The 24,810-nt window shown below is 47.9% G+C and overlaps 2 protein-coding genes across 3 annotated transcripts; one reads left to right on the forward strand and one right to left on the reverse strand.

The window, feature by feature from the left end:
• Positions 1-3,825: 3,825 nt before the first annotated feature.
• MPST (mercaptopyruvate sulfurtransferase) lies at positions 3,826-8,161 on the reverse strand. 2 transcript variants are annotated; one of them, XM_054167632.1, is made up of 3 exons: positions 7,613-8,161; positions 5,466-6,118; positions 3,826-4,876 (listed from the first exon to the last, which is right to left on the reverse strand). In XM_054167632.1, the coding sequence occupies exons 1-3, from the start codon at positions 7,624-7,626 to the stop codon at positions 4,578-4,580; spliced, it is 966 nt and encodes a 321-aa protein (XP_054023607.1). In that variant the 5' UTR covers positions 7,627-8,161; the 3' UTR covers positions 3,826-4,577. The 2 variants fall into 2 exon arrangements, with proteins under 2 accessions (XP_054023607.1, XP_054023608.1); XM_054167633.1 differs by lacking the exon at positions 7,613-8,161 and adding an exon at positions 6,653-6,782.
• Positions 6,839-16,946, forward strand: LOC104302113 (thiosulfate sulfurtransferase). Its single transcript, XM_009902588.2, has 2 exons — positions 6,839-7,473; positions 16,577-16,946. The coding sequence occupies exons 1-2, from the start codon at positions 6,888-6,890 to the stop codon at positions 16,873-16,875; spliced, it is 885 nt and encodes a 294-aa protein (XP_009900890.2). The 5' UTR covers positions 6,839-6,887; the 3' UTR covers positions 16,876-16,946.
• Positions 16,947-24,810: the final 7,864 nt, after the last annotated feature.

Consider the following 24,810-nt stretch of genomic DNA (forward strand, 5'->3'; position numbering starts at 1 on the left):
CCTCAAGCTAATTTAAGCACAGAATCAATTCAGCTGCTGTAAGGTGTAAACCCAAATAACTCTGGATCTTCTTGAGTTTGTACCAGAAGCTGGCCAGCACTAGAGTGACCAGGAGCAGGGAGAGGATGAAAAATTGGTTTTGCCTACCTATATGGAGCAGATTTTGGCTCAAATTAGTGCTCAGCCCTCGGATCAGTCTCCACCGAGCAGTGACATCTATCAAAGATGCTCTTACTAACACTGACCTGAGGTGAAGCAACACAGCTCTGGGCTATGGGACTGATGTGCTCCTACTTCTGCCTCTGAGTCTAACCATGGCTCTGCCCTGCACTCTGGTGTACAAGGAATACTGTTCTGGCTGCAGCTCCAGCAAAGAATTAGGGGGAGGGCTGTGGCTCTCTGATATGAATGCAGTAGTTGGGTGGCTGTCTACAACTCCTTATCTCCCGCTCCAAGAAATCTGCCCTGCCTCAGTTTTCTTCTCTTCTATCAAGTGTTCACCCTGTCTGCCCTTCCACCTCTCACAGCCCCTCAGCCTCCTGCTTCATTTTAGGTCCATCTCTTGTTCTCAATGCCTTTTCCCCCAACCTCTCCTATGCCAATACTGCTCATGGGCCAGGCGTGGTCTGTGTTCAGAGCACACCTTCTTCCATCAACACCAGCCTCCACCAGTGGCCAGCACTTCAAGCTTTGCTCATCCCACGGCCTGGTTTGAAAGGTTAGTTGGTTAATCTATAGAGGTATACCATGAGTAAGGAAAGAGGTCAAGGCATACCACTCCCATCCCCAGAACCCTTTTTTCTGCAACACAGAGCACAAAACTTACTGGAAACCCCCTGGGCAGGGCATTCCCCACGCCACATGAAAAGCTTCTTTAGGAAGAAGCCAGCCCAGGGTGAGTTACCAACAGAAATGATGCAATGAGTCAGTGGCGTGGGCTAAATACAGGCTGGATTTGCACACCATCGCCGGGCATAGCTCTGAGAGGCAACTACCAGGCTCTTGTTAAGGTCCACTAATATAATCCAGTGACTGTTCCCCCTGCTTTGATGATAACTGTATATAAAAACATGTAAAACAAAGGGACAGAAGCAAGCAAGAGCTTACAATGGGCAGTGTGACGCTGTACAGCCCTGCTGGGTACCCAGTTAAATCACAGGGTCAATTGCACAGACAAGACGAGGAGCAAGAAAAACTGGACAGGCACTGGGTGGCAAAGTGATGGAGCTGAGCAAGAGTTGAGGAAAACAAAGCAGAAGGTAAAATGGGAGCTTCTTGGTTCAGCATCCAGCAAGCTTGCAATGCAAACGTGCAGAAAACCACACACTGCAGCACTGCCTGCATCTGCTGCAGCCTGACAAGTCAACTGGGTACACCCAGCTGATGCATCGCTGATACCACAGGGCTGCTCCTGGAGAACTGTTGAGCTGTGCATCAAGGGTGGCACAGACAGTGTCACCACTCTGGCAAGGTGGGAACACAATGGGGTTTAAACCTGTGCAATCATTTAGTTAACGAACACACTGTGGTGTGAAGCACCAGAGAAAACATCTCCTCTGTCTACAGCAAGTGAGGAAGGGAGGACAAGCAATGCTCTGACGTTTTGCCAATAAACCAGCACTGAACTGGGCAAAGGAAACTCTCTACACTGGACTTTGGGATGGGAGAAAGACAGTTCACTGGTAGCCAACAGAGCCTGGCTTCACTGCCAGCAGACCCAGGCATATTGGCGCAGAAAGAGAAAGGTACAGTGGTGTGCAGGAAAGCCAATCTTTCTCCAGCAACTTGTGCTTCATGCCACCTGTGAACAATAGACCTGCACACAAAACAGTGTGAAGTCTGTGTGATGTGCATTGCTTGGCACCTCTGCTGTAAGAGTGCCGAGAGAATAACGAAGCCGTGTGGCACCCAGTTGTGAGCTGGCACCAGGAGAGATGGGAGAACAAGAACAGCCTCTGCAGGTAGTAGCAATTACCTTTGCTGATGCAGTGGTTGTTAGTGCAAAGGAACAGCTGCCAGAAGGGCTGCTTTGGGATTTGGGAGTATTTGCAAGGGAACAAATTTTGCTAGGAAGTGTGAAATTGTGCAACTTGACTGCTAGGCAATAGTAGGGAAGGAAGAGAAAGGCAGAGGACAAGGAAGACATGAGGAGGAACGAGGGACTATGGGATTACCTTTGGAGAACCATTGTCTAGATTGTTTTCATGGAGCCCAAAACTGCTTCAGGAGTACTGCAGACAGTAAAATACATCAATAAACCAATACAGACTTTACATGCCAGCCTGGGACTCTCAAATTTACATAGAGACCTGTAAAAGCTCCAGGCTCAAGTGAGCCACAGGTCAATGAGACCCTCTTCCTACATCAGAACTGCATTCAGGCTACTTTTTGGCCACCACCATCCCTATTCCAGCCAAGATATGCTATTCCCCTTTCCCTGTGGCAGATTTTCCATGGCAGAGTTATGAACATTAGTGATTTTCATTCATACTCACTTCTCCCCAGCTTCCAGTTCCCACGGGAGACCCACCCACCGAGTCAGGGACATAAAGATCTGCACAACATTTTTAGTCCTGGTGCAAGTCCCCTCAGCTATTCCATATGTCCAGTAGCATCTGTTGTGGCTCAAAATAGGCTTTTGCAGTCTCCAGGCTCTGAAAACATTGTCTCAGTCCCCACAACATTCCCAGTGCTTTGCCAGCAGTGTGAGAACAAATCTCAGCTAAAAGGAGGGAGAGCATCAGAAGACATTCTTGGACAGATTGTTGCTGTGTGATGTAACAGGGCATACCCCAGAAACACTAACTATCTCCTTGTGGGGAGGAACTTCTCAGTTTCTCTGCTGTGGGGAAAATCAAGGCAAAAACAAGCATCTGGTAAAATATTTGCCAAAAGCTGGGAAACAGAAGAGCTGCTGAGATTTTTGTGGCTCAAAACCCAGCCAGGAGAAAGGTAGTTGAGCACAGACAACCTTGGCACACTTACCAGGAAGGAGGAAGGGCCCTGCTAGGTCTGAACCACAGGGTAGAGGTAAATCTTTCACCTTATTTGTGATCTCCAGGTGGATGGATGGCCTGTTGCAGACACCTCTCTGCAACACACTGGGCAGAGAAAAGCAGCTCAGTCTCAAAAGGAAGCAGAGAGATGCCCACTGAACAGGGACTGCTGGGGTCAATGGGAAAAAAGGAAACACAGTGCTTCAGTAGTATTGCCAACTGTTCTGGAAGGACAAAATCAAGAGCCATCCCCTTTCATCCTGTGCAAATTATTAACAAAGCCTTGAAAGAGTATGTTGGTTTTCTCTAGTAACTAAACTTTCCTGGAAAAGCAGAGGAGGCACAGCACTGTTTGTCCATAGGTTGGCCTGGCCACATAGTCACAAAGTCAGCCCCACACAGGGCATTAAACCTTAATGACCTGCCACAACCTGCCTCAGGTTGGCTAGTGGCAGGAGAAGGAAGAAATCCTGAACTGAAAAGATGTCACAAGCCAGATCCTGCTATAAGACCCCAATCTAGACAACACTGTAGAAGTGTTTTAGAGTTACATGGTAGGTCTCATGGAAATGGAAACATCCATGCAGTCCAATTCTCACCATGTGAGCTGCCATCCAATCTTTGAAAACAGAGCTGTAACTGACAAACGTGGAGTTTCAGGCCAAAAAGCAAATGCACAAGGACTGAAAGGAGGAAGATGGTGAAAAGTCCCAAGAGAGAGACATGCCACTGTCTGTCCTGGAACAAAGAGCTTGTTGAGGGTAAGAAAAGTAGTTCTACTCACGGAGAGAAGGAACCATCTCATTTTAATCAAGACAAAATGATCCCATGAAAGTAGAGCTCCTGAAAAGATATCACCCAAGTAAAACTCACATAAGTTCCATTCAGCAGAAGGACCTTGGAACACATTTATTGACCCAATCCCAGAATATTTTCTTTTTTTTACAAGGGGAATATTGGACCATGGGAGTACAAAACTGGCTAAATACACATTGCAGTTAAGAATCTGAGCACAAGAAGTAATCCAAACTCTCTAACCTAAGTGCCAACCTGGAAGCCATATTTGCTCCTTTCACAGCTATATCTTTCCCCAAAGTCTGCACTCAAAATGGCCATAAAGTGCATGGATGACTTCCAGGACAGATGCAGAGAGCAGGATCATGAGGCACAGTTATACAAATTTGATCATCCTGTGAGTGAACACGGTGGAATTTCCTGATTCATGACCTTAGCTTGACTCAGTTACTTCCCCATGCTACCACCAGCATCCTCTCTTTTCCACCTGATACAGTGGACACAGAAGCACAGAAAGGCTGAGGCTTGAAGTGATCCTGGGGGGATATCTGGTTCACCCCACCTGTTTTGGCAGGGTCACCTACAACTATCTGCCCAGGTCATCTTTATGCTCCTAAGCAGCAACAGTAGTGTAAGAGGGAAATGGCAAAGCACCATGTCCCCACACGTGTCACCCAATACTTTCACCTCCAGGCACTTAACCAAGAATGCTAAAGCCATCTTTTCCAAATCCTGTTTCAAGGCAAATTATTTGCACAGCTGGGAGACAAAGCACAAAGCAACTCACTACACCGACTTCCCCTTGCCCTCAGAAATGACATTTTCAGGCTGTGCCCGCATGTACCATTCCACCCAGGCCCCATCGTACACAGCAACGTCTGCTTTGCCACAGAGGTAGGCCCCCAGAGCCACGTGGCAGGCAGTGACTCCAGAGCCACACGTGGCCACCACCGGCTTTAAGAGGTCCACCTTCTTCTCCTGGAACAGACTGCGGATCTGCTCAGGGGTCTTCTCTAAGCCAGACTCTGTGAGGAAATCAGTGAAGGGGATGTTCGTCGACCCGGGGACGTGACCAGGCTCAATTCCTGGGGAGCAATAAGGATAAGAATTAACCCCCACTCCCTGGGACAAACCCATCTTAAAATGCATTGTCTGTTCCACTGGATGGAATAGTGTTTTGTGTATTTTGCTAAACAAATGGGTTCTTTTTCATGAAACTTTGCTTCACTAGATAGCTCTAACCTTCAGGCTACCACATGGATGCAATCCTGTAAAGTTCTACCCTTCCTCCTAGCTCCTTCTGGATCTTCCCTACATCAGAGCAACCCATTCTGACAAGGCATTGATGTAAGCACCTCCAAAGATGTTTCTGAGGGGAAAACACATGAAGAAACCAAGGAATATCTTTGAGGTGCATGAAAGCTACATTCCTCACCCCAGCCCCTGAGGAGGAAAAAACAACAAAAAACCAACATGCAGTTTCTCCACTCCTGAATTGTCAAAGAGCATCCCTTGCTCATCAAAGGAGACGAGGACAGGTGGATACACTGCTCCAAGTCCCATCCCATAACAGACAACATATTCCTCTTCACTACCTCTAAGGCACTCAAAGTGATGGGCACCTTAAATGAAGTCCCTTTTTATCATGCCAGTGAGTGTCACTAGGCACATTACCATCTCGTGGCTCTGGCTCCACTCCCCGGAACCGTCCTGCAGCACGTGCATCCACGAGTTGGAAGCGGCGGGAATCCAAGTTCTCTATGACGTCCTCATACGTTTTCACCAGGGACTTGTCCAAGGAGGCATGGAACTCAGCAGGAGCTACCTGGCTTTTCCCAGAGCTCACAGCATGCCCCTCTCTCTGCCAGTTCTTCAGGCCACCATCCAGAAGGGAGACAGCTTCATGTCCAAAGGCCCGGAACATCCACCACACCCGGGGCGCAGAGAAGAGACCTTGGTCGCTGCCATCATACACCACAACGTGGGAATCATTGCCCACACCCAGCTTCCCCACATACTCAGCAAAGTCATCAGCCTTGGGCAGCATGTGATCGTAAGGTGAAGTGCGATCGCTGCACTGGTCGATGTCAAAGAAAACTGCGCCAGGGATATGGCGCTCCTCGAATTCCCGCTTTGGGTCACGCTTCATTTTTGGCAGATACCAGGATGCATCCACGACTCTCAAGGCCAGACCAGCTTGCTTGGACTTGATGGCTTCTGAAAGCCATTTTGCAGACACCAGAGCACGGTAGAGGAGTTGTTGCGACATTGCTCCAGAGTCCTGGCCGAGGTTACCCGATTCCTGGGGTGTGCCTGAAGCCACCTGACTGCAAAAGGAAGAAAGTCACAAACTGGAGACCAGCCTTACAAATGGAAAGAGATGTATTTGGGGATCGAAATCCTTTATCTGTACCGAGCTGCTGGCTAAGCCTCCGAGTAAGGAGGCTGAAACGCTCCAGTCCAGTTCAGCCCAGATCCTGCCCCGAGTGGGACAGCTATGGCAACAGTCCTGCCCTGCACCCAGGCTCCCCAAGCACACCTGGCTTCTCCACCTCCAGCAAACACCTGTCAGTCCTGACAGCGTTCAAACGGGGAGGAGGAGGGCTGCCACAGGGACCTGAACGGAGAGGACCCAGTGCCCCGCGATGAGGCAACTACGACAGGGGCTCTGTCCCACTGCTCTCACCGCCTCGAAGCCGAGGCCTTACCGGGGGCGTGGCGCCCCCCGGGCTGGACCCCCGCCGACGCTGAGACCCCTTCCGCCCCGGACACCCCCAGCTCGGCGGTGCGGGGCCGAGGCTTCCCCCGCTCTGCAGCGCGGGAAGGAGCGGGGCCGGCCGGCCCACCACACCGCCCCGTACCTCCTTGCTGGGCCTCAGAGGAGCAGCACCCGCCCTCGGTCCCTGCCAGCCATGGCCGCCTCTGGGGGGGCGGGAGCCGGAGCCCTCCCAGCGGGCCGGACCCGGGCTGTGCCGCCCGCTCTCGCACCGCCTCCTCCGGCCGCGCCCCCCGGGCCGCGTCTTCCCCCCCCGGCCGCCGCCATTTCGTGTGTGTGTCCCCACCGGCGGCGCCCCCTTTCGGCCTCGGACCTCTGAGATGGCGTCGCAGGTGCTGAGCCGGCCGCTGGTGACGGCCAAATGGCTCTCGGAGGCCGTGCGGGCCGGGCGAGTGGGGGCGAGCCTGCGGATACTGGATGCCTCCTGGTACCCCCCGCAGGAGCGAAACGCGCGGCAGGAGTTCAAGGAGAGGCACATCCCCGGGGCATCCTTCTTCGACATCGAGGAGTGCCGGGACCAGTCCTCCCCCTATGACTTCATGCTGCCCAGCGAGTCCCACTTCGCTGATTACGTGGGGCGCCTGGGGGTCAGCAATGACACCCACGTGGTGGTGTACGACGGGGATGCGCTGGGGACCTTCTACGCCCCCCGCGCCTGGTGGATGTTCAGGGCCTTTGGGCACAAGGAGGTGTCTGTGCTGAACGGCGGCTTCAAGAACTGGGTGAAGGAGGGCCACCCCGTCACGGCGGAGGTCAGCCAGCCCACCCCGGCTGTGTTTAAAGCCAGGCTGAACAGGGCCTTGCTGAAGACCTTTGAGGAGATGATACAGAATGTGGGGTCCCTGAAGTTCCAGGTGGTGGATTCCCGCCCCGAGGGCCGGTTCCGGGGTACTGAGCTGGACCAAGGTAACGAGTTGGGAGCAGCGCCTGCCCCCTGCACCACAGTGGGATGAGTGTCAGTACTGGCCTGGGCCTAACAGCTCGTCCCAGCCAGCAAACAGGTTTTCCTAATGCACAGGCGTGCAGCAGCCTAACTCGGATTTACCTTAAGGGATCCATAGTTGATCATTGGGATCCTAAGTGCCCTCACGGAATGCTTTTCCTGTAGTTGGTTGTAAAGCTGCAGGAAGAAATACCAGTAAAGATCTGCAGTCAGTTTGCACCAGGATTCCCCATCCCACACCCTGCAGAAGTTAATCAGACAGAATGCAAACATAGGAGGTGAGTGCTCCCAGGGGGTTGTTCAGGGTCCTATCTAATGCTAGCAGACACACACAAACTCTCAGTATTCATACAGGCACTTCTCACCCTAATGAATGCACCAGCAGAAGCCCAGGCTTTAGTCAATGCAGTAACCCAAGAGACATTTTCCTCCTTCTTCTGATTTCCAGCAAATAGAGAACTTGCTTAAGCTGATCTTTGTCCTTTTGCTCTCCGCCATTAAATCTAACAAGCTTAAGTAAGAAAAGCCCCAGACCCTTCCCAAATGTATGGGCTGTCAGCCTGTCTCTTTTGGATGTAACAGAAACAAAAAATCGATTTTATTACCTCAATCAAACACCAGACACGCAAGCAGCAGGGGCGGGAGAGGTCCTGCGCCGTGGGGACAGCTGGTTCGGCAGTGTGCCTGGCATGAAATTCAAGTTGGTTGGTGTAGGATGCCCTTACAGTGTAATCTAAGCCTTGGCATATCCTAGAATAACCTCTCCAAAAGGGAATCACAGAAATGGTTTTAAAAGAAATGCAGAGTTTCGAAAGCAAAGCACAGAACGGCTGGGCAACAGTTGTTTGGGTCCGAGTTGAGCTACACGCTGCAGGAGCAGGTGTGCTGCAGGAGCATGTGTGCAGCAGGCTTCTGCTGCCCTGAGGCAGTGCTGCACTGCTACCTCTGCTGCCAGTTGTCATTCTGTTGTGACTGACTGCTTATGTGTGTCCTGCAGCACAGCACCACTGTGGAGTGTGATGCTGTCCTGAAATTAAATTTCAGCATCCAGACCTCAGGAGCCTTTGGCTGTAAATGCCTCTGTACACATGGTTCACATAAGTGCCTGCAGTGAGCCCCTCCAAGCACACCTGACCTGTGCAGAAGGTGGGAGAGGTTGTGGAAGTGACAGAAGAGACTGTTGCAGAGGGAGGGAGAGCTAGGCTTAACCACTTTGTTTCTTCATCTACTGCAGCACACCAAAGTGAAGGTTGAATTTTAACCTCAAGACATGAATAAAATGCTCATCCCTGGGAGTCGGGTGTATTTCTCATTCTCTTTCCCAAAGTGAGAGTTGTCACCAGGTGACAAATACTGCAGCCCCTGTCAGCATCTTGAAAACAGATTATTTTTTTTCCCCTTTGAAATGAGTCAGCATGGAACAGTTTATTTGTGGTGGTCCAGTTTTGCTTCTCACAGCAGATCCAGCAGTGTAAGCACTCCAGCTGCAGCTGCTTGTTCCACATGAGCTTGACAGCCTTCTGAACCAGGCTAGCCAGTAGCTGCAGCACAGCCAGCAGTGGGTGAAAGGCAGTGCTTACACCTCAAAGAGCAATTTGAAATCAATGCTGATTAATTACAGGGGCCAGCCAATCAGGGAGGAGAAACATTGCCTGCAATTTAGAGAAGAAGAATGGTCTTGAGGTTAAGGAACCTTCTGCTTTCTCAGGTGATTTCAGTTTAATTATTGCCTCAGCTCTTGACTTCCTAATTAAGTCAATTAATCTCTCCAGTTCCATGAACTCCATCTCTAGAAGAGGCTAATTTCAGCTGACTCTTTTGCCTCTTTAGTTTTTCAATTCCTTGTGGTAAGAATTAGTTGTCCCTGTTTTATTTTTGTGCAGCAGCTGCCTTGCTGAGTTTTAGGACTCTGCAGCATTTAAGATAAGCATGGCTAATTTTGAGTTGCTGGGAGAGATTTACCTAGGTTGCCAGGGTGGGAGAAAAATGGGCAATTTTTCTATATGCCAGATCTCATTGGTCTTAAATGCAGGGTATTGCTTTGGATGAAGAAGCTTGGATGTTCCTCCATGGTGTGCAGCATCAGCTCGTCATTTCTGGAGGAGCTAGCAGCTCAGGCCTGCTCACTAGCTGTGATTCAGCAGTGGCCCAACCAGGTCCTTTCCATACTGGGGTGCTGTAAAGTGCAGGTCTGTGGTACCAGCCTGAACTGAGACAATCCAGAGGCAGATGTTAATTAGATGATTACCAGTGCTGGCCCTTCTCTGAGTACTGAGCACTGAAAACTGAGCAGGAAGAATCATAGCTGAACAAATACAGACAAGTAGTGAATGTCTGGATTTTTCAGACACCTCAGAAAGGAGGAGAAAGTTGCCAGACAAGAAATTCATCATCCTAAAAACCAAACTTCAAAGTCCATTCATTTTCAGCCTTTGAGTAGCACATACACAGCTCTTTGCCTGTTTTCCCAGCTTCCAGTCTTCCCTGCCCCAAACATAAGGCTTTTGCTCATACTGAGTGGGCAGTGGGAGTGAGAATGAAATGTTGCTGCTTGTTCTTGCTCTCCTCCAACTGTAATTTGCAGCTATGAATGGACTGGCTCTGCTTTGACCATGAAATGATACTCCAGGCACAACATGGAGAATGAGAGGCTTTATCAAAGTCTGCTTCAACCCATACAGTCAAAAGCTGTCTGTTCATGTGCTGAGGCTGACAAGCATCAGCTGCCAGAATTGGCACGATGGCCCTGCTAGTTCTTAGAGTTGACTCTTCTGGCTGCACACACACAAGAGTATTTTGACACTGGGCTAACTGGGGACTCCCAGGGAGCTGGGTAGGACCAAGCTCAGAGTGTTCCTTCCAGTGAATTCACAGTAGGTTGGATGAGGTCACTAATGGTGATCATACCATTTGAATGGAAGAGAGAGATTAAAAAGGAGGCAACAGAGGAGGAAAGCTGTTCCATTTGGAAAGGAACAGCCATCTGCAGCTAGCCAATTCCAGGACCATGGGGAGTTAAAATGTGGGCAGGGCACATCTTTTATCTTCTTGACACTAAGAAATTGCACCTAGAGCTTTCATCACAGAGGGAAAGGCTAGGGAGAAGGGGCTGTAGTCTTAGATAAATAGCCAACAACAACAAAAAAGAAAATACTTAAGCAGAGAATTTTAACAGATGTGGAAAAGGGGATTAAATAGTAAGGAAGGTAACATATTACAGGTTACAGATTGTGGGGGAGGATTGCCAGGAGCCAAGCTGAGTGAGACTTGGCAAAAGGAATTAAAACAAATAACAAAAACTGCTGGAGCACAGTGAATAAGAAGAGAACAAGGAGAGAAGGAGTAAATAGGGTTGCTATGCAGTTAGCAGGGGTTCCAGATGAAAGATTATTTGTGTGCAGCCTCACAATTACCCTGAATCTGTGCTGCTGTTTTTTTCTCCTGAGGATAAGTCTGTAGAGTAGGGAGAGTGGTAGCAAGAAAAATAGAGAAGTGGAAATGATCATTTCTACAGAGGGAGTATAACCAGAAGGTGTCCATGTGTGTGCTCCAATCTGTGAGGCAGACAGTATCAGTCCCAAATATGTGTCAAAAATAAGTCATGACATTGCAACTTGATGAGGCAAGGATAGAATGAATTTAATCAAGAGTAGGGTTCTGTTGAACAGGAACGCTAGCAAAAGTTTGTGCTTGCTTCTAGGATGGGAGACACAGCACAACCTAGGTGGCTGTTGATCAGACTGGGCAGACTGGAAGGCTTTCAGAAAATTCTTCAAGAAAAATTGTTTGAACTAAAGATAGAATGGAGTAAAATACATTGGTAAACTTACACTGTAGCTAAGGGCTCTCTGTCCTTGCCAGCAGAATTGATTTGCCAGATGAAAGAATTGGTTCCTGTTTTTCATGTGTGCCTGGAAAGTATGCCTGAGCTTTTCACAGTATCACCAAGGGTGGAAGAGACCTCGAGGATCTTCGAGTCCAACCTGTCACCACAAACCTCATGACTAGACCATGGCACCAAGTGCCACATCCGGTCCCCTCTTGAACACCTCCAGGGATGGTGACTCCACCACCTCCCTGGGCAGCACATTCCAATGACAAATGACTCTCTCAGTGAAGAACTTTCTCCTCACCTTGAGCCTAAACTTCCCCTGTTGCAGCTTGAGACTGTGTCCTCTTGTTCTGGTGCTGGTTGCCTGGGAGAAGAGACTAACCCCTTCCTGGCTACAACCACCCTTCAGGTAGTTGTAGAGGGCAATGAGGTCACCCCTGAGCCTCTTCTCCAGGCTAAACAATCCCAGCTCCCTCAGCCTCTCCTCATAGGGCTTGTGCTCAAAGCCTCTCACCAGCCTTGTTACCCTTCCAATCACTGGAAGCACCTGTGAGGTGGGCTTGTTCCATTTGGACTTCATTAATGCTTTGGACATACTATTAGAGGGGCAATTATGAGTTCAAGGAGAGAAAAGGGCAACTAGCACAAGTACTGTTAGATTCCCAAAAGAGCTGACTGAAAGGGAGGTAAGAATAACTTGTGCTGAAAGCAGATCTGTGGGGCTGGAAGTTGCAGGCATGGTCCATCCTTATGCTTCTATGTCTTGTTTCATATTTTTCTGAATCCTCCAGGCACTGAAAATAGAGCATTGCTGCTGAAATGCACTGCTGGTACAGTCATGGGAAGGTTTAAATGCTCACTTGGGGAAGTGTTATGTGAGGTACCACCTGCAGTGATAGAAGTGACAAAGTACAATGCTACGGAGAGCAAAGCTGAATGCATAATAGTCTAAATGTTACTTGCTTGTGTTCCTCTTACAAGCTGAAGAGACACATTTGGAAGGAAGAGAAGAGGAGAAGGATGAATTATCCCAGAATTATCCCAGAATTAACCAGGTTGGAAAAGACCTTTGAGATCATCAAGTCCAACCTATCACCCAACACCATCTAATCAACTAAACCATGGCACCAAGTGCCTCATCCAGTCTCTTTTTAAACACTTCAGGGGTGGTGACTCCACCACCTCCCTGGGCAACACATTCCAATGGCCAATCACTCTTTCTGTGAAGAATTTCTTCCTAACATCCAGCCTAAACTGCAAAATTGTTTTAGAATCATAGAATTGTTGGGGTTGGAAGGGACCTCAAGGATCATCCAGTTCTAACTGCCCTGCCTTGGGCAGGGACACCTCACACTAGATCACACTAGATCAAGTTGCTCAGAGCCACATCCAGCCTGGCCTTAAAAACCTCCAGGGATGAGGCTTCTACCACCTCCTTGGGCAACCTGTTCCAGTGTGTAACCAACCTCATGGTGAAGAATTTCTTCCTAACATCTAGTCTGAATCTACCCATTTCTATTTTTTCTGCCATTCCCCTAGTCCTGTCATTACCTGACACCTTAATGTCCATCACCTGCCCCATTTCCACCCTTTTCCCCTCAAATCCCAGAGCACCTGGGCTCTATTGGAGTCTCCTCCCACCCCAGGTGTGGCCACTTGGCCCTCCCCACCCACTCCCCTATTTAATCCCCCCCAGGAAAGGCAGAAGCCCTAAGCTGAGCCCATCTGGGCTGAGGGATCCTCCTCTCATCACTGGTGAGTGCCCATGGTGCACACTGGGTGATGGTGGTGGTGACAACAAAGGCCGGGGGGCCTGGTGGCCCCCCGGTCAGTTAGGAAGAGAATTGATGGTTCCTCCAGTATCCTAGAATCACTGGATCATGGAATTGTTAGGGTTGGAAGGGACTTCAAATGACTTCAAATATTTCTGTAATAGAGTTCATTGTCCTGTCTAGAGTTATATATTATAAACTTATCTAGAGTAGTATCCTTAAATAACAGCCCTTAGGCTTTATGTACTGAGTCCACAGAAACAGTGTGATATTAAGCAGGATATTAGTAAAAGGTCTTCTAAAGCAAATGTTTCACTGGTATCTGAATCCATAAAGTGAAGTACATTGGCTTCAGTGGTAGATAATAATAAGGGGAGGATCACATTAGTCAGGTACAAGAACCTCAGATGCAATTTTACCTTGACAGCAGCAATTATAAACCTCCTCTGTCCACTAATTCAAATGCTAGGAAGTGCCACTTCTTATCTAGAAGGCTGCTGGTCACCTAGAACTGTTTCTAGGGTGTCTGAGGAAGTGAAAGGTTTATCTAACAATCTCTGAATGGTTACAGGCTAGGGCATGAGGCTGTTGGGAGGGTAGAGTGCTCACCATCAATATATTTGATCTGTAGCAGGAAGACAGAAAAGCCATTTCAGCCACAGGGCAATGTTAGCTCAAGGATAAATAATGTATGGACTGACTGTGATGAACTTAGGAGGAATATTCATTTCCAGTGTTCACATGAGCAAGGAGGTGCCTCAGCAGGGAGTTTAATGGCAAGAATCCAAACTGGCTCTGAAATGGATGTGCTTTTATGAGAGAGATCCCATAAAGTGACCACTGCAGCAGCTGGGAGCCAGGCTCTGTAAGCCTTAGGGTTTGTTCACAGAGTTTCTAAGGGCAACTGCATGAATCTGACATGGAGTATGCTTTGTGTGATGTGAAGCAGGAGCAGATGTGTCCTCTCCCCCGATCAGATCCCAGCTGTGTCCAGCTTTGCCTTTCAGTCCTCTCTTTTTCTGCTCTTGTCCTAGCAGAGAAAACTGATAAAACTTACTTGACCACTCAGGATTCTTAGAATCAATAAGGCTGGAAAAGACCTCAAAGATCATCAAGTCCAACCTGTCACCCAACACCTCATGACTACTAGACCATGGCACCAAGTGCCACATCTAGTCCCCTCTTGAACACCTCCAGGGATGGTGACTCCACCACCTCCCTGGGCAGCCCATTCCAATGGCTAACAGCTCTCTCTGTGAAGAACTTTCTCCTCACCTGGAGTCTAAACTTCCCCTGGTGCACCTTGAGACTGTGTCCTCTTGTTCTGGTGCTGGTTGCCTGGGAGAAGAGACCAACCCCCTCCTGGCTCCAACCACCCATCAGGTAGTTGTAGAGAGCAATGAGGTCTCCCCTGAGCCTCCTTAGGCAGTCCAAGGCATTGTGGCTGTGCAGTGTCAGCTCTCTCTTTCAGCTGAACACCTGCATGCCTGAGTATGGAATTTCCCACCTTTCACTCCCAGAGTGAAAGCACTGGTCTCTGATTCCCAACAGACTTCTCAATCTGTGGAGCAAAAAAACTCTCCCTAAAAATCAACATAGAAGATGCTCTAAAATGAGACTGTGTTCTATTCAGATCCGCTCAGCTCTGAACTGAAGAGTTGTGTAAGGGTGGCACGTGTGTGTCTTGGAAGTCTCCAATAGGTAGGTTCCTACCCCTCCCTTAAGATGTGTGAACAGTCTAGAAAAGTGGTTGTGACCACAGGGCCTAGGAACCAGAGAACTGAGAGTAGCCCTTTCTGTGCAGCCTCTGGGGATTTCTTAACCTCAGTATACTTCCTAATGCCCTAGGATGGTGTGGGAGCATTGTTCCTCAGATCTCACACTTGTCTGTATTGGACCATCACCTCTGCTGCAACAGAGCCTTGCAGAAGGGTCAGGACTATTTCCTTGGGAAAACAGTAGCTTAACCCAGGCATGAAACTCCAGTAAGAAGCTCTGTAGTCTGAGAGCTGCAAACAAGGTTTTCTCACACTCATTTTATAGTTCTTTTCATTTCTCCTCTGTCATACAGACACAATATTAATGAGGGGGTTTTGCATTTCTTTGTACTGAAGTGATGAAGTGTTGTTTTCTGGAACTGGGAAAAAACCATGATGAAAGTACCAGTTCAAAATAGTGTCTTTTCTTTCTTTCTTTCTTTCTTTTTTCCAATGTTAGCCCCTCCAGAAGTCAGCAGTTTTTCTCCCAACTTCTCTCTGAAATGCTAAATGCTTCTGCAGGATGCACAGGGTGACTAGTAGACAGCAGCACCAGATTTGTAAGGCACTCAGAGAGGATGAATCAAGAGACAAAGAGGGTACATCTGGAACCGGGAGAGATCTTGTGAAGCTGACTCAGGGCAGCTTTGGTTTATCTTTAGGCTCTCACTTTTTGTCAGCAGAGCAAAAATGCCCTCCTCAATACCCTGCCAAACCCCTTATGACATACCTCATCACATCATGGCATCACTCTGCATGAGTGATGAAAACTGCAGGGATGTGATGTGTGATGTCAGGCTCTCACTAGATATACCTCAGTTACTGTGACAAAGGTTCCCTGCCACAATCTCTGATGGTAATCTCTGCCTCTTTGCCTGAGATGAGTTACCCTGCTGGTAAGTGAAAAGCTGTCAGAGAAAGAGATTAATATTTATGTGATTTTTCCCAGGGCTGTCTTAGAAGTTCAAACCTAGCAAGGAACCATTCCCTGAAATACATTTTCAAAGCAATATGTAATGGTTCCTGCTCCAATGAGCCTTGCTCCAAAGCCTCTCGAAGTCGCTGGAAAAGGTTCCACTGAATGTAATGGACTTTGATTAAGCCTGCAGGGACAGAGTTTGAATTTCAAGGGCATGATGAAAATCTTGCCCATCATATTTTTACATCTGCTTCTCACTAAAGACCTTGCTCTGGAGATGCAACTTTGAGCTTTTGCAGTAGAAAAATAGAACGCGTGCCGGTCTCATCTGTGGAGTGGATGAAAAGTCCAAATTCTCACTTCTCTGACCCCACTGCCCTGGGATAGCTGCCTCAGCAGTGCTGGGGCTGACTCTAAGGTTGCTTAACTTTTCTGAAATAGGATTTTAAGGTGACACAGGAATAAACTGTGAACAGATCACTGCTTTTACAAATGCCACACTTAACTGCTTTCTGAAAGCTGTGTCGCTGCACGCTGCTGGCGTAGCTGGGGAAGGTCAGAAATGCACTGCTGCATTCCTCTTTACACAGATCCCCTTAATGCCTTTGTTAGAATCTTTTCTTTGGTGATTATTTGATTCTTACCATGTCTAGGGCTTTGAGTTCCTCCTTCTCATTGCTTTTGAGTGGGAAATAGTTTGCTAAACGTTCTGGGAGCTTTGACTTCATCCATCCCTGCGTTAACGTCTCCCTCTTCCTGTTCTCCTTGTCTTGTGCACCCTGGCAGGGCTGGAGTCCGGTCACATCCCTGGGGCCGTGAACATACCCTTCCAGTCCTTCCTAACAGAAGCTGGCCACGAGAAGAGTATTGAGGAGATCCAGGAAATCTTCCGTGAGAAGCAGGTGGACCTCTCCAAGCCGCTGACTGCCACGTGCCGCAAAGGCGTCACCGCCTGCCACATCGCCCTGGCAGCCTACCTGTGCGGCAAGCGCGACGTGGCTGTGTACGACGGCTCCTGGTCAGAGTGGTTCCACCGTGCCCCAGCTCGCTACAAGGTCTCCGAGCTGAAGCGTGGCAAAGCCTAGAGGAAAAGCTGCTTCATGGGCAATGAGATCTAGCAGCTGTCTCCAGCCCAGGGTACAGGGAAAGGGAGGTGGGGGAAAATCAAACAGCACCAAGATAAATGTATATGTTGCCTGCTTTTCTCAGATTGAGGAGTAGATTTCTATCCATCTTTGATCTTCCTACAATGAATAAAATCTAAGGTGATTTATCTGGATATTTCTGATTCTTCTCTGTTGCCTGTGATCTGCTTGTAGTGGGTGGGAAAAGCAGCTTTGCAACATGAAGGAAAGTTGCAGACTTCCTTGGAGACTTGCAGAAACTTCAGAGGCCTGGTGAGAGCTCAGGTCCATGGTGGAGCAGAATGAATTACAAGTCTGGGGCTGAAATGCAGTGCTGGGTGCTGGACACAGGAGGATCAAGTTGTAGTTCTGTCACTGACACAATGTCAAGTTGTTAGCCTTCTGCCAGCCCACCACCTTCCCTTTTCTAATCTTAAAAATGGGGACACTTTTACCTTCCTCTCTGATAGAGGTCAGTGAGCTCACATGCAGCAATTGGAAATGCTAGAAGATCCAGTTCTGCTGAATACAATCTTAGTGGTGGTTACCATGTCTGTGTTACAAGAGTCTCCAAGAAATCCTGTGCCTGTAATGGGAACTTCTGGGCACAGGTTTTTCATGAGGCACGAACCTTCTACTCTTCTCCTTTTTGTTTTGTCAGTTACCAGGGATCACTGTGATCTCTGCCATGCTTCTTGTTACCATGGAGACCACAGCTTGTAGATAGAGGAAGAGTTGTTCCCTTGCAGCTATCTTTTTCGCTTCAGCCTTCATCCCACTTTTATACCTGGACTTCAGCAGGACCTGCCTGCTTGTACAAATCACTGTGGCACCACATCAGGGATCATGGACCAGGTGAGGGGGAAGCAGTTGCAGAAGAGGCTTTGCCTCTTGGATTACTTTTTTTTAAGTCTCCTGTTTTGGAAACTTGGCCAGACACAGAAGGCACATGAGACCATTTTTTTCTCACATCTGGTGGCTGATGAGAGTGGCCAATTCCTCCACCTGTCTGAGGACATTAATTTTCTGCCTGGGAGAAACAGCTCCATGGCTGCTTATTGGCAGTGTAAGGCTATGCTAAACATCTTCTGTTGTTTTCTCATTCGTCCTGACAGATAATCATTTTTAGCTTTTTGATCAGCATAGGTCTTTTGTGATATGTTGTCTGTTGTCACTCACAGAGCTGGCATAGCAAAGAGACATCCTTCTTTGGCTTTTGTTATCCAGGAGTATGGTCAAATGGCCTTAAACTCCTTCTTGGCATCACAATGTAGCAGTCCGAGCCTGGTGCTTTGACTTTGGACCTTCCAGCTCAGAAGTAAAATGAGCAGTAATTATTAACATCATACACAGTTACAAACTAGGAGGTAGGAACAGTTGCAGGCTTTAGTGTCATGTTGCCCAGGAGGAGCTAGGAAAATGGAAGTTCTCAATGAATGGAGTTTGGGAAAGGAGCACATTGCATCATTACACAGACATTCAGCTTCTTTGGAAGGAATAAGGAATTTTTGCATTGTCAGGCTGGAAAGTTCTTTCCACTGGAGATAGTAATCATAAGAACCAGGCATGTTGTTGGTTTAGGTAGGAGGTGGGAGTTAACAGCAGTTTATTTAGCAGCAAAGAATCCTGCACTTTGATCATGTGTGTGTTTGGCTGCTCTTTAAAAAGACTGCAAAGCAATACAGAAAAGAAGCAGATTGTGCCAGACCTTGCACTTGGCTTTGTTAACTTCAGGAGGTTGGCACTGGCCTACCTCTCAAGCCTGTCAAGGTCCCTTGGATGGCAGCCCTTCTCTCCAGCATGTTGACTGTATCACACAGCTTAGTGCTGTCAGCAAACTTGCTGAGGGTGCACTCAGTCACACTCTCCATACTGTGAACAAAAATGTCAGCCAGCACTGGTCCCAGTAGTGACCCCTCCAGAACGTCACTTGCCACTTGTCTCCACTAAGACATCAAGCCATTGACTGTCATTCTTTGAATGCAATCATCAAGCCAATTCCTGATCTTCCAAGAAGTCCACCTATCATAACCATTTCAATTTAGAGAGCAGGATGTGGTGGGGGACAGTGACAAAAACTTTGCACGAGTCCATCCAGGTAAACATCATCAGTTGCTCTCCCCTTGTCCATCAATGCTGTTACCCTGTCATAGAAGGTCACCAGATTTGTCAGGTACAGTTTGCTCTTGGTGAAGACATTTTGCCTCCTACCAATCACCTCTTCATTTTTCATGTGCCTCAGCAGAGTTTCCTGGAGGATCTCTCCCATGATCTTGGTGGGCACAGGGATGAGACCAACTGACCTGTAGTTTCCAGGGTCTGCTTTTTCCTGTTTTGAAACTGAGTGTCCTGTTTCCCCTTTACCAGTCAGTGGGAACTTCACCAGGTTGCTGTTACTCCACACCAGATTGCTGTGACTGTGCTCTGTCACAAGCTAATTGGACAAATGCAAGCATACATCCCTGCCTCATCTATATCCCATGTGTTCTGCTGCTAGTGCAGGCTCTCGATGACCAGATTCACCACCATGGGCCTTGCATTCAGTTGTAACCCCTGATGGGTTTCACAGGGCCTAAGCCTGTAGGGCCCTGCTGAGATGAAGGACAAAGACTATCAGCAGGACATGACTGAGGGTTGCGCTGACATTCCCTCTGAAGGGCTGCCTCCTCTTGCAGGAGGCAGTTTGCAAAGGCTGGAACCTTGTGATTGATGGATCAATCACATCAGCAGGACTAGCAAAGCAGAGCAGGGGTTAGTCTGTGCCAGAACTGAGGAAGAAACTCAGTGTCCAGCCTGTTTCTCTTCCTCTGCATAGCCAGCACTGCACAGGCATTACATTTATCACCTCCTCCCCGATTTTTCTGGCTTTACTTCAAACTGCTGTACAGCACCTGACAAGTCTGACATCTCTAGGTGCTCCAAAGTAAAAAAAATTGCTTTTTCACTGAGGTTTTTCCCATTTTGGCTTGTGTCTGCACCACTACCTTTGAAAACCTGCAGATCAGCATTCAGGTTGACCATGCCCTAGGCAGGCTGTTCCCTGTCAACTGCTAATGTGAAATCCTGCAGGATTTCTTTGGTTTTGTTTTTTTAACCTAAGAGGATCATGAGTTGTAGGACCATGTAGGCAGGCAAAGGACAGCTCTTGATCTGGGAATGTGCAGAATACATTTGTGTGAGAATAATCTATCTAAAGATGAGCAGGCCTACTGTTCCCTTCCTTCCCATCCCTGGGTCTGACACAGCCTTTGTTTCTCTTCCAAGAGGGTGCTAGATGTTCCAACTTCCCCTACACCTGATGGGGCACAAAGTGACTCTGTGCTGGCCAACAGTATTTCAGGTAAACAAGATGGCAGAGGAGCTGTCCCTCCATTCCCTCCCTCTCTACATCATTCCCTCCCTCCCTACATCATTCCCTCCCTCCCTACATCATTCCCTCCCTCCCTACATCATTCCCTCCCTCCCTACATCATTCCCTCCCTCCCTACATCATTCCCTCCCTCCCTTCATGGCTATAGCTCTGTGAGTGATCTGTGCTAACAGCAGATATCAATTTGCCAGAGCAGGTGACCCCACCAGTGCTGGAGAGGTATTGGAGAAAGCTGTTTCATGTATCCTTTGTGGCAGGTTGAAGGGTGGTTTTATGGCATAGCAGAGGGCTGTGTGGGTGGGATATTAGCAGTTTCTAGGAGATATGTAGAAGGATGGATTTGGGCTTCACACTCCAGGACAGTGACACATTCCACAGACAGCCTTTCCTGTGTCTTTTATAAACTTGGTTTTCCATCACCCTTTAATCTGTAAGGTTTCTGTAGCCAGGCAGTCTCAACAGGCAAGGCGAAACAATGTGAGACCAGAACACAGTCCAGGGCCCAGTGTCATCACCCCTTTCTAATTCTCCACCTTTGGACCAGTCTGAGCTGTCCCATGCAATTACAGTTCCTTCAGAAGCCACTGAGGGAGAGTGACGGACAGCCCCAGGTCCCAGGGAGTAGCCAGAGCTCACAAACCTGTGCAGGGGTGGAGATGCCAGGACTTTGCTGCACTTCAGGAACATGCACTGACAGCGGCTCCTTGATGTTTGTATTTTCAGGAGCAGCGAGCTCTGTGCAAGGCAGCAGTGACCACAGGACAGAAGGGACTCACTGACAGTACTGAAATACTAAAGACCTCCTCAAACGCTGCATTGCTTAATGATTACAACGAGCTTGGGTTTAACCTGAGGTCAAATATCTTCCAAGGTGAGGAGACACAAATGCTTATGCCTGACCTCGAAGCTGCTTCCATCTACACATTGCTTGGGCTCAGGGCCGCCATACTGCTTTGGGCAGAGATCTGACTGCAGGTAACCCACACTGTTCCCTCTTCTATTCACAGTCACTGCTTTTCCAGACTGTGGTGCTTGAGGAGGCAAAAGCTAGAGCCTCACTTTTTATGTATTCTGTTCCTTTATTTTCTCTCTCACTCCCCCCCCCTTTCTTTTTTAGCTTTTTTTCCCAAAGGTGTAACATGACCCCTGTCCTCCATGGTCAGAGCTGTCCAAATAGACACTATTTGCAACTCAGTGTCATCTGTTATCTCCAGTCCCAGGTCACCTCCACTCTTCAAGATTTTGAGAGATATGGGGCTTTGAAATGTCTTCCCCCCAGATCTGTTTCCAAGGTCCCCAGGGATCCCTCCATCTAAACAAATACTGGAAGCTGAGCATTCATTCCATTATCATTACCATCATACCCAAGAAACTCTGAAATATTTGTCTCTGATTCCAGCATGAGACAGGATCCTTTTCCTTGTACAGTACATTCCATGACAAGACCCTGCTGGGTATTGAAGACTGCATTGTCCTGGGCTTGTGCAGGCACACAGGACATCTTTCCCCAAGGAGCTCAGAATCATTATTATCAAAGAAAGGATACAATAAAAGGGAAGGTGAAGGGTACAGGGTGAGATTAAAATAAAGCCCCCTCGAATGGCTAGAAGTCAAGAGGGGATAAAAAGAGAAAGCACAGCTGGGAGCTGTTTGTTAAGTATTGTGTTTCAGGAAGGCCTGGAGTGGTAAGATGGTGCTTTATGTGGAGCTGTGCTGCTGAATAGGGAGTTACATGAAAGAGGGACTTCAACAGGAGGCAAGTGGGCACTTGATTAAAGGGGCACTGGGATACAAATACAGATAATAACTTGCAGCAGCTTCTATGCATATCTCATCCTTGAGGATGAAAAGCAGATAAGTTGGCACGCAAAAGGTCCCTCCTGGGTGATGATGAAGCTGTTACTCAGCTCTTAGCCACGCACCTGATGTACTGCAGTCAACATATGCCTTTTCTTGAGCTCTTGAAACTGCTGGTGTTGCTCCCCTGCTCAATTCCAGGACTGCAGCAAGGTGATTTCTACATACAGCTCCTTATTTGCTGTTGCTTGCAGGTGGCCCACTGCAGAGCCGAAGCCTTATGAAAGATTCCTACACACCTGATGTAATTCAGAAGGCAACCAGGGATCCCAAGGATTGGCATGGAAGGAGGACTGATGAGCTAGGTATGGCTTCTGCCAGGAAAATTACTTTGCAGAATTCCTGAGATGAGTGTTGCTCCTGCCAAAGACAATGGATGGGCTTGTGCAAAGGTGTGAGGGAGCAGAAATTGGCATTTTCTCAAGAGAGGAGCTCTGCAGCTAGAAGAATCCTTGAGGGATAGCAGCAGTAGAAGGGAGGCTGTAACTGAGCTGTGATTTGCCCTCTTTACAGGAAAATGGCATAAGAAAAATGCTGCAAATCTTAATGTGCAGAAGGCACTGAAGGACAAACTTGGGAAGAAAACAGACAAGCCTTAGAAGAGGAAGGTTGAGAATTGGAGTGCATTCAGCAGGGAATCTTTTTCCTCAGCTATCTAATAAACCTCCATAGAAAGCACAAAGCCATTGTTTGCTAGTTGTCGACAGCAGGTTTGTTGCTAGTGCTCTTTCCACCTCTCCATTGGGGTGTCTCTGGGGAGAGCAATGCAAAATAAACCTGAATGCAAATACCAAGAAAATCACTTTGCTGGTCACTGGTAAGGTGGTCCTGATTAGAGTGTGAGGAGTGCACCCTTGCAGAGGGATGTGGTGGTGAGAGGAGACTGTGTAGAAATTCATTGTCTCAGCATATATAGTGAAGTAGAACCTGCAAGTGTTGTGAGAGGGAGATGCCAGGGGTGTGTGTGAGTGTGTGAGTGCAAACTCATGTTTGCCAGGAGATTCATAATGCTTCGACGGCTGCCAAAGCAGTCCAGAGAGAAGTACAGAGCTGATGCCCTGGGAATGAACCATGTTTGCCCAAGAACTTGAGTGCTGCTTACTTCTCCCTGTCCTGAAGATTAAAACTTCCACACAGAGAAGCTTCAGAGCTGTATGTACATAGCAGCTAGACACACCCACCAAGGAACCAGCTCCTCTTTGATGCTTCCAAGGTGAATTCAGGCACTTGCCAGAAGAACACCAAATGATAACCTGGGCACAACATTCTATGATTGGCACCAGATGCCTATGTGGAAGCTGTCCTCTGAGACCACTGCAGGTCCTAATCCACAAAACAGGAAACTGAACAGAAATCTACATCCAACCCTTACCATTCTGTGATCCTGTAACATTATTTGGCATACTGGAAGCAGGCAGTTCAGGGCACAGTTAGCTAATACACAGAACATAATATGTGGGCTGAATTGGGACATAGATTTACAGATCTGTTTCTAAGAGCTATTAAAAACAGACATTAGAAGTAGACATTAGGGCAGGCAGACTGCAGGACTATGGTACAGCTTGGAGCTAATGACCTTTGTTACCCATGAGTGGTTTGTGATCAGAAGGGAATCAGACTGAAAGGTCTTGGTGCACCACTGTGCTCTGTCACAAACTGTGTTGTTTGCTCCCTGCAGTGAAGTCCAAGTCACTTTCTACACTTGTTAGAAATGAAAATGTGTTTATAATTATACATTAATAATAGAACTCTAAAATATATAAATAATATATTTATTATTATTATTATTATTAGTTTTATGTGTAGTTAAATAGTACAAAATTGCTGGCATTGTGTAATGCAATGCAAATGGGTGGCAGCTCTTTGGTGCTGCCAGTCTTCCTTTGTCTTCTGTGTCTTGCCAAACATTACAGCTCAGCCAGGGGCTGATGGGTGACACACTGAAAGCTGCAGAGATAACTGAGATAGCTTTCAGTGAGACCACACAGCTACTGGCAGCAATCAATACCTGAAGGCTCTGAGAGCTGAACAGACTCTTTTAGCCAGAACCTTGCCAAGGAGCATTACCCTGTGTGGCACTCTGTGTTGACTGGAATACTTTGGGTACCCAAACATGCCTATCTAAAGCCAGCTTCTGGATCTCCAAGTAGCATGTCAGTTGCAGTTAGTCAAGAACAGGCCTAAAATAAGTTCTCACTGCAGCTGCAATCCCTCTTCTACCCATTTCTCTGCTCTCAGCAGTTCATTCCTTCTTGCCTGTTTTGTGCTGGTGCAGACACTTCCCTGCCCTCTCTCTGAACTGATTCAACTTGAGAAACCAGGAAAAAAATCAATACAGAAGCAAAAAGTGAACTTAACAGGTTGACAAATAAAATTTTCTAAGCAAAGGACCTTGTTGCAGGCAAGGCACTGAGTGATGGAAGTATACAGATGTTGGGGAAGAAGAGTGGAAATGGAGTAGAGGGAGAAATTATCTCTTACTGCCTTTTTTTACCCAGTGAACCATTAGCTGGCCTTTGCTATATTGCCTCACTGAACTGAGCATTTGCACCGTCAGTAGTCGGTATTTCAGTGGCTTTACAAGGTCTGATCATTGGGTGGCAGCTCTGAGCCAACGTTTTTATTGATGGGGAGGGCAGAACGTGGGGGAAGGTGGTGGGGGAGCAGTT

This window comes from Dryobates pubescens, chromosome 15 (genome assembly GCF_014839835.1).
Source record: "Dryobates pubescens isolate bDryPub1 chromosome 15, bDryPub1.pri, whole genome shotgun sequence".
NCBI classification, from domain to species: Eukaryota; Metazoa; Chordata; class Aves; order Piciformes; family Picidae; genus Dryobates; species Dryobates pubescens.

Bases quoted from the DNA above. Each gene is read 5' to 3' on its own strand.
- LOC104302113 (XM_009902588.2), top strand. From the start codon at position 6,888: ATGGCGTCGCAGGTGCTGAGCCGGCCGCTGGTGACGGCCAAATGGCTC. The intron at 7,474-16,576 runs GTAACGAGTTGG...GCACCCTGGCAG, and splicing joins GGGTACTGAGCTGGACCAAG to GGCTGGAGTCCGGTCACATC.
- MPST (XM_054167632.1), bottom strand. The intron at 4,877-5,465 runs GTAATGTGCCTA...ATTGCTCCCCAG, and splicing joins GGAGCCAGAGCCACGAGATG to GAATTGAGCCTGGTCACGTC.